The sequence below is a fragment of the Schistocerca gregaria genome, chromosome 2 (assembly GCF_023897955.1).
Source record: "Schistocerca gregaria isolate iqSchGreg1 chromosome 2, iqSchGreg1.2, whole genome shotgun sequence".
In the NCBI taxonomy this organism is placed as follows: Eukaryota; Metazoa; Arthropoda; class Insecta; order Orthoptera; family Acrididae; genus Schistocerca; species Schistocerca gregaria.
This window is the reverse complement of record NC_064921.1, coordinates 989900928-989910897: the sequence shown is the minus strand read 5'-3', so window position 1 is coordinate 989910897 and position 9970 is coordinate 989900928. Positions and strand designations below refer to the sequence as shown.

The 9970-nt window shown below is 36.3% G+C and overlaps 1 protein-coding gene across 2 annotated transcripts in view; it reads right to left on the bottom strand.

The window, feature by feature from the left end:
• Positions 1 to 5742: 5742 nt before the first annotated feature.
• Positions 5743 to 9970, bottom strand: part of LOC126335489 (katanin p80 WD40 repeat-containing subunit B1) — a 122592-nt gene continuing 118364 nt past the window's right edge. For both annotated transcript variants that reach the window (XM_049998817.1, XM_049998819.1), the window contains 2 exons: positions 7673 to 7792; positions 5743 to 7353 (listed from right to left, as the gene is read on the bottom strand). In XM_049998817.1, coding sequence (XP_049854774.1) covers positions 7218 to 7353; positions 7673 to 7792 — 256 coding nt within the window. In that variant the 3' untranslated portion in view covers positions 5743 to 7217. The remainder of the gene's footprint in view (positions 7354 to 7672; positions 7793 to 9970) is intronic.

The following is a 9970-nucleotide window of genomic DNA, read 5'->3' as shown; positions in this document are numbered from 1 at the left end:
TCATGTTAGGGAACAGGAAGAAGTCACTTGGGACTAAGACTAAGCCTGGTGAATAGGATGGATGAGGGACCAATTCAAAGCCCCTTTCATGCACTTTCACCATTGTTGTCGCTGACTTGTGGGATGATGCATCATCCTGATGAAAGGGCACCTTTTTGCTTGCGAACCTTGTTTTTTTTTTTTTTTTTTTTTTTTCAGCCAACGCGAGTTTGAAACGATTCAACAATGAAGCATAGTAAGGTCCAGTTACAGTTCACCTTTCAAGAAGGGATCTATGAGGATTATGCCTCGGGAATCTCCAAAAAAACCATGTCCGTCACCTTACCAGCTGACAAAATGGTCTTTGCCTTCTTTGGTGCACTTTCACCAGCCTCTTCGTGCATTTTTTTGACTGCCGTTTAACTCTGGTGTGGAATGATGGATCCAGTTTTCATCAAGTCACAAATCGGTGCGAAAAGTCTTGCAGGTTGTGATTAAACACCGCCAGACATTGTGCTCAAGTGTTGTGCCGGCTGTTGTTTTGGTCTACTGTGAGCAATCGCGGCAACAACAATTATTAGCAGTGTACTTTCTCCAGTGAGGCGTTTCCTTCGTCTTTTGATTAGAGATTGGTGGTGGTAGTGGTGGAGGGGGGATATTATTAAAACTACAGTTATTGAATCATTCCTATTAAGCAAATAATACGTCACACACAGGACTCTACTAACTTTTAGTAGGGTAGCATTCACGAACAGAAAAGCAAGTTTTCACCACTCGCCTAGTTTTTGAATAGCAATGAGAAAATTACTCAGTTTTTATTATAATGATTTGCTTCTTCTTCTTACGATTTCAGTAATACAGTCAGTTCCATTCGTACCTCACTACTGAAAAAGACAGCGTAGAGTTCTGTCCCTCAACCATTGGGCTCCACAAGAGGGCGCAAGTGATGGCACTCGCATTCTCTCCTCACCCGCCTTCCCCTGGAATTCGATTGCATAGTTTGTATTCATTATAGTATTCCCACACTCCACAAATTTTTGAACCATTTTTGTTAAGTTTTTTGTTGCCGATGAAATTAATTCTTGGGCATGCAAATCTCGAAATTGACCAACACATATAAAAGATGACAATTCCAGTCTCCCTCCCCCCCCCCCCCCCCCCCCCCGACCCGGACAAATATCTGCAGACAACCATGTTTGTGAGCAATGAACAGTCTATATGACAACATAAAATTTCCCATGGAGGTAGAAAAGGACAAGCAGCTAACCTTTCTAGATGTGCTGTCACAAGGGATGGTGAAAACTATGGACACAGCATCTATTGATAACTGACACATATGGACTGATACCTGCACAAACTGTCAAATCACAACCTGACCCAGAAAAAGAGGCATGATTAATACACTCACAATGCAAGCAAGATGAATATGTGAGCCACAGCACGTCAGATGCAACGCCTACAAAGCATTCTGAGGAGAAATGGATGTTCTGTCAGTTACATAAGAAGTGTCACACAGTCAAACACTTGGCAAAGTGACATGTCAGAAAAAGAAACGTCAGGCACAGCCTTCCTGCATACATTCCCAAAGTGAAGGACAGAATCAGGCATATATTGCACAAACACAGAGTAAAGACTAGTTACAAACATGATCAAAGAGTGTCTCATATCAGCAAAGGAGAAAGAGACCCATCTGCAATGTCGGGAATATACTGTATACCATGTATAGATAGAACGACTGGATTATCAATCAACACCAGGATCACAGAACATAAGTGGTATTGCACGTTGGGACAAGTGGAGAAATTGGCCATTGCACAGCAAATGCTGCCGGCATGTAAGTTCTTGCTGTACAGAAGAGTTATCACACCCACTTGTTCGGACAAGCTAAAGGATACACAAAGATAAAAGAACAGCTTCAACAAGGAAGAATAGTGCCTCAAGGCGAACAGAGCCTGGATTCCTGTACTGCAGCAAACAACTGTTGGAGACAGCAAGTGGAAAACTGCACTGGAAATTACCATGAAAAAGCACTCTGATGTTGGCATGCCAGGTACATATACCATGTGGCCGTGAGCACGACTCCAGACCACTGTCAGCAGTGAAGGGTAGAGCTTTAACAATGCCAGCCACTCGTGCGGGCAAAATATCAAAAAAGTATCGAACAAATGTCAGCCAAAGAACCTAAGACAGAATACAACAAGCAGTTTGTCAACAAGTGGCCACAAAAGCCTTAACAATTTTGTATCAAGAGATAGTTGGGTCATCTTCACATGCCGGACAGTTCAGGCTTTTTCAGCATCTCTGCAATGCTCTCCCACGGGTCAAACAAACCTGTGACCATTGAGGCTGCTTTCCTTAGTGTATGTTCAATATCCTCTGTTGGTCACATCCATCACGGGATCAAACACATTTGAGCAATATTTTAGCATGAGTCGCACAAGTGTTTTGTAAGCAATCTCCTTAGATGGCAGATTGCATTTCCCTAATATACCACCAATGAACCAAAGGCTTCTGCCAGCCTCACCCTTGACTGAACCTAAGTGATCATTACATTTCAAATCCCTGCAGAATAAAACCCAAGTATTTCTAGGAGTTGACCGATTCCAGTTGTGACTTATTGATACTGTAGTCACAGAACACTATATTTTTTCATTGTGTGACATGCATAGCTTTACATCCCTTCAGAATGTTTCAGTGCAACTATTCAGTGTGGCAGCTGTGCCTCATTAACAGGTGCACATAATATGGGTGTTACTCGCAGCTTACCTTTGGTAACAGTTAACAGGGGTGAACTGCCGAGCGCAGAGTTGCTCCATTGTAATTGAAGTGCCACTGTTCCAATGCAGAAATTGTGCAACATTTACAATGTACTAGACTATGATCCTGTAATCATGTGTTATACAAATATATTGTAGGAAAGTGAAGTATATAAATTTTACATTTAAAACTTCTGTGTAGTTGCTGGAAATGTAGTTATCTGTGAGCGTATTTTTCTGTAAGAGAAGGTGATAACAAAATTGTGCAGTGTGATATTTGTTATCAAGAATTAGGTTTTAAAACTACCTTGACTAACGTGGGAACATTTGAAAAGAAGGCATTCAATGAAAAGTTTACCAATTCACACATGAAGTGCTGTATAGTGCCAACTATTTTTCTGATATCTTGATAGTGCACTTCATGGCCTACCTGGAATATATTAAATAGTTAATAGGCTTCTGGGAGTTACTATGTGGTTGGAACAGTAATTTATTACTTGTAATTAACAGCTTAGCTCATCCTTAGTTCTGGTACATTAAAAGGCAGAAAATGTTACGATTCTCCCCAAAGTACCGGGAATAGTTGCTGGGCTTTTGTGTGGATTGATGTGATGGACAAGTTATGCTTTTGTTCATCTAAAGTTGCCCCTTTGGATATAGGTTTGAGCATCAGACCAGTCTGTCAAATCCTCCGAACTTTATCTGCACCGCAGTGTAATGGATCTTCTTTTGGAGGCAAAAGGCATATCTCACTACATTTTAAACTGTTGCCAAAATTCGAGATGCAAAACTTTCCACTAAAAAGACCACATTCATTTTACCTTTGACCAAAACTAATGCTTTGAGTTTAAACAAGTAGAATTAGTGCCACATTATCGAATAACTTCCACAGAATTCCATTTTCCAGGTAAAATAGTCATCTGAGTGACATATTATGTACCATCATCACTTGCTAAAGTGAGTACACCCCAAGAAGCATTCAACTGAAATCAGTTTATTTGGTTGTGGTTACAGACTGATATGTAGTGCAGCCCACAGTGTGGATTAGGCTGAAAGTTGGTAGTCTGATTATCAGTTGACAAAGCAAATGAATGAGAATGCCAAATAAAGGTTGTGGCTCCAGATTCATCTGTAACGCAGCTCAATATTTACATTCGTACCATATGTGTTTGATTTCAGCCTAACACCAACTGTTACATACTCATTTTAGTTGCTAATTACACCATAACTTACTGTGTAAAAGCTTTTCCCACTGCTACATAGACCAAGAGCTTCATATCCAGTATTGTAAGTGACATTCACCTTTTTGTGATCATTTGATTTCTGGCAGCAGAAAAAAAAGAACTGAACGACATTGACCATCATATATCATTCGGTCGGCGACCTCTGAGCCTGCATTTTAATTAATATCTTTCAGTAGATAACAAGGACATCTCATGAGTGGTATGTTCAATATGTTCTAGGGTCATTCATTCCCTGTCAGTTATTTCTTATGTCACACGCATGAATTCGAATGCAGTATCTCACCACTCTGCCACAAAGCTTGGTACAAAATAACATAAATGGTGTGTCCAGATTTATTTTAGTCCTTTATTTTACTTTCTGGTACTTAAAATTAGTTTCATCTAAGGTAATGTTTTGTTTCTATGAAAATTATCAAGTTCTGTTATGGTTTGAACTCAACATTAAAATGTCGGCCAGTAAGGCACATGTATCAAGGCAGACTAGATTACGTAGTATATCATAAAGAGAGAGAAAAAGGGGGGGGGGGAGATGTAATGTCAAATATGTTCTATGATAAAAATAATTTAATGTTAAATATAATGGACAGTATTCTGACCATTATATTTAAGATAAAATTATTTTTATTATACAACATATTTGACAGTACATTTTCACAGAATGTTACACATAAGGTGGACATCATCACTATTTCATACATTTTGTTACAGATCAAAATGAAGTTTTTGATGTGTCGTAGTATGCAAAGAGGCAAATATTTTGTAGTGTAGTAAATATTTGCAACAATGATTTCCTGTGGTGCAAATGTGGACATTTGGGTCCGTGTACCTACTTCAGCCTGAAAAAAGGAGTGATAAACTAAAAACTTTTTTTATTGCTGTGTGGTTGCATATTCTATGTGCCTTTCAGCTGTCAACTGCAAGTCAGTGATTCCCTATTCTTATGTGCACTCTAATTTCAGCTTTCCTCTACAATTTTCACCCTCTATGACTAATAAGATGTCTTAAAATATGTTCTATCGTCCTGCCCTTTCTTCTAGTTAGTGTTTCCCATCAATTCCTTTCCTTGTCAATTCTGTTGAATATCTTTCACTTCTTATCTTCAGTCTACCATATTTTTTATTCAATTTTCATTTTCCCACTTCTGCACGATATTGCATTAATGGGGCTCAGACCAATTCCTAGGCCTTACATTTAACACATTACTGGAATTTGCCAGTTTATATTTTTGGTTTAACTTAATACTGTGCTCCATTCCTGCCTTTAAACTACAAATGACTTCACCACTCATAACAGAACATCACATCTATTCTCTTCCTTTTCAGACTACACAGTGATTCTGTTTCCCTTCTTCCCTAATGACATCGGTACTTATTTTATTGTAGTTGATCATGCGATTCTCTTAACTGTTATGGGATCAACTGAAATCATTCTGTATTTAAGAATATTTGTTTTGGGATTTAATCTGTTCTGTTGTTATTATGTTGAATGTCAGTCAGCAACAGAATCAGGTACATCTCATTTTATCCATTATCACAGTGTTTAAAACTGTAATATCACATAATTATACCCAAATAGTAACTTTTTAAACATTGCTTCTTACTGTATCTAAATCAGACTGTCATAAATAATTTCCAATTTAATAAAGTTATGTGGAAGTTATGTAAAGAATGAGAAAGACTTCACATCTGAATACGAACGGATTATCAATGTTGTGGGACAAGTTACCTTTAAAGCCACAAGCGGCATTAATTAAGGAAGGTAACTGTCTCACTAAACAGCCAAGTTTTACTTTTGTTGGAAAATTTCTCTGTGCAACATGCAAATTTATACATTGTATCCACTAAATTTGTTGCAAAGGTACATACTGCCAATACAGCAAAGTGATCACCCTTACTGCTCCCAATGGTTAACATATAAAGCATCATGTTGGCAGTGGCTTTAGTTTCTTGAGTAATTCAGAGTAACTGACACATGTGACAAATTGAATTATTCAAATGATCCCTGACATCCACTGGCTGGTTGATCACAAAGTAAAAAAAGTAGTTTTGGTCATGGAATGCTTATTTCAACAGAAAAATCATTGCAGGAACTGAACTGCCAAACTTAAAAACATTATTAAGAAATATCTGCATTGAAGGGACATCATTCTACACTACAGGCACATAAAACCATAACTGGAAACAAGTACCTGCAAGGGTAGAATCTGTATAAAAAATATTTGATATTTACGTAATGCAGAAGCATATTCTTTCATTTCCTCGCCATCTTTTTTTTCTTCTTTTTACAATCACTATTTACTTTTTTTTACAAAACAAGTCTAGCACAAAAGGAAAGAACTCAAGAAAAACATTAAAATTTGTTTTAAATCAAAAGTATTTTTAAAATATTTTTGTTATTTACATAACAAAAATCACAATAAAATATTATTCTGCCACTCTAAAATAGTATTAATAACTAAAAATATGTCACTACAATTTTTATGATATGAAATACTTTTGTAATGTTCCTAATGGCACTATAAAAATTAAGATCACATTTCAGTTACCCCCATATCTGGCAAGATTAGACACTGGGTTACTTTTAAAGGCACATCATAAAAATTACAAACTAAACAAAAAGTCACACAATCAACAAAACAATTAACTTATTTTACACACATCCAAAAACTTTCATCCAGTCACTGCACTTTAAATTAACTAGAAAATAAATTAGTGTTTGTGTTACTGCTGGGCAGTCATACTGTACAACTTTGCAAACCATTCGTTCCTCATAAATACTGTGACATTAAGGCATCTTTAAGTATGTATCATCAGTCCTGTGTTCTTAAATGTGACAAACATGAAAAATATTTTGGACGGACAACACATTACCGGACTCAATTTTATAAGCTGAATATCAGCAGAATACAACATACATGCAAAACAAATTGATGTCATATTTAAAGTGTTTTTCGTACAAGTACTTTTTTTTAAACTTGGTTTATACACCTCATAAATTTCATAAAAAGCATGTATGAGTTGCAACATACATATATCAACACTGTATACAAAATTTTACTATTTAAAAATGCATTAAGTAAATGGAATGACAAAGCTCAAATAAGTGTTCTGTCCCATTTCCTGCATCTATTTTAGTAACAACTAAACTATTTCAGTATGAGCAAACTGCTTGTTATCTGTGAGCTTTGGTTATTACTTTCACTAATAGTTGTTTTCTTCTTTTTGTCAGTAAATATAATCTATTCATCAAGTTCTTGCATCAGATTATGTAGTTCACGAAATGATTGTCCAAGTTTCCCCTGCATTGTCTGCCGTTTCAACAGGAAAGCTCGAATTGTCATTAAACTTTTATAACAGTTTAGGCACTTTTTGTACCTGAAAATCAAACACAAAATTATTACTAACATGTTTGAATATAGCATCAAAATATAATGGCAAATTACCTTTTACACAGATATACTGAAATTTATCACTTAGCACTTAAATAATTCCATATGAAAAATAATTTCTATTGTTCAACAAATGTTATTTAATGTGATGTCATATACTGGTCACCTTCCCCCTCCCTCATTTACAAAATAATATGCCTTGCACATGAATTAATTCAGTTAATACAAATATTCCAAATACCTCCAAACACTTACATATACAATTATTATTATTATTATTATTATTATTATTATTTGGGACTTACCTTTCTTCACGGGAAATATCGACTCCTACTGTTTGAATTGGTGCTAATATATTAGTCTTTATAATGGAAGCAAAATGCTTCAGTATAAGGCGAAGAGCATTGCAGCCTACAGTCATGTATCTGCAAGAGGAATGTAAATAAAATTAACAACTTTAAACAGCTAGCCTCAATAAACAGATGAAACCTGAGAACATTTATAACACTTCATGCGAATATTAGATATAGGAGACATGCATTGTGTTGATTTAAAACAGAAAATGCAAAAATATTTTTCATTCTGTCTTTAACTTAGCACAAATAGAGATGTAGACATGATGGTCATGCATCTAGGAAGGAAGTAAAAGTAGCAGCAATTAAGCTTAATCACTTTAGGAAAACCACAATGAACCTAAATCTGGATGGCCATTCAGGGCCTGGATCTACCACCCTCCCAAGTTTGAGTCGGAGTCTTACCATTCTGTCTATTGATAGAATACCAAATGCTAATTCATAGTTAACATATAAAAATGTTATATATTACAGCTATGTGTGCATTGTGCACACAAAGTGCCAAATATGAACCCTGCTAAATTTCTGTCATCCTCCTCTATAACGAGTGTTACCAGAGATCACAAGTCACATTTATGAAGGAGCCACTGCCTTACGGCAATCTAAGAATTATCCTACACAGAATAATAAGTCATTGTCTATAATTATTGTATTTGCAATAGTACGTAGAGCTAATGTGTAATGTCCTGTAACTGTAATTGATTTTAGGTTGCAAATTAGGCAATAATTAAAAAAAGTATATCAAAAACTTACAAATAAAGTACATCAATACCTGAAGTTAACACAGTGATTTTTAAGATTGTTAACATCCAATTGACTAGGCAACAGTCATATTGTGGTTTTCGTGGGTTGTATAGACAAAATTATATTTAAAGCAAAAGTAACTGGTAAATATGCACTTTCTATGAGGCAGTAGCTGCTGTTAAGCGCACAGTGCAGATTCTCAACAGTTGAGAAGCCTAAGTCAGTTGTTAATTCAAACAGAAAGGAGGAAGTTCTGCTGTTGGATAGTTCTCAGTCCTCATGGCAGTATGACATAGGTGGTGATCTGGGAAAGATGTACAATGTACACCTTGTACAGCTCTATCAGTGTGGTGATCGGGTTCATCTTCTTACAGCTGTTAGGTATATTAACATGGGGCTTGAGGAGGCACTGATGATGGAGGGTACGGCTCACATTGCAGTGACACCAGTTGAGTCACGATACATCAGGTTTCACTAGGAACAGTGCGCAACTCTACAGGTGTGGGAAGGGGACGTTATACTCCACACACTGTAAATGTTGTGCTAGGAGGGCGGTCGCGGTACTCGTGAAGATGCACCACATATGTCTGGGTTAGGTCCTTCTCTAGTTACTATGGTTATTTTATTAATGACAGTTGCATACTTTATGATGCCAAGTTTGTGCAGGAATGTAGGGAACTTCACTTATTTACCCTTACGGAGATTTTGACATTATGTATTGAAAGACCAATAGTTTGTCACCTAAAGATGCCACTATAATGTTATGAAACTGGTTGTGATTGAAAAGCTATTTTGACACAGCTGTTGTGGTTTTCACCAGTTGAATTAAATGTAGGTGCATTTTGCTTGGTTGTTACATTTCTTTTACCTTGCATTTCCTAATAAACATGTATGCTTACAGTCACAATAAGATATTTTTAAATTTCAAACACTAGCTGTTGCATTGACATGAATTTTTTATTTTCTTTTAAACAAGATATTGTCAAACGGGGAGAATTCAGACAGTATTGCTTATTTGCTCTTTGGTACTGCATAGAAACAAAGAGTTACTTATTTTAACGTCTATGCACCAGTTACTTTAAGCGCAAAATTGCGTTTTTCGCTTTCTACAACTTTTATTTTGCATCAGTTGTTTCCCTAGGTGAATAACTGACGAACAGTCTCAGTGTTAAAAATACATGCATTATTGTAAAGTGGAAACTTTCTATTTTTGCGCCGAGTGGGAAGTTATTGTAACTGTAATTGTCGACGCGATCAGTGGCTAACAGCATTGAGACAATTTCTGTACAAGTTTGTCGAGTTTCTCGTGCAAGGTTATAAAATAACGACGGTTTTTGTAAAACTGTGTACTGTGTGGGGTGATTTAGGACAATGCCAAGAATGTATAAGAGCAGGAGAGGTGCTACAGTATGGTGCTATTATGACCTGGAAGTTTTAGATAAAGCTGTTCATGATATTCAGAATGGTAAATTATCGTACAGAAAAGCATATGATCTGTATGGTATA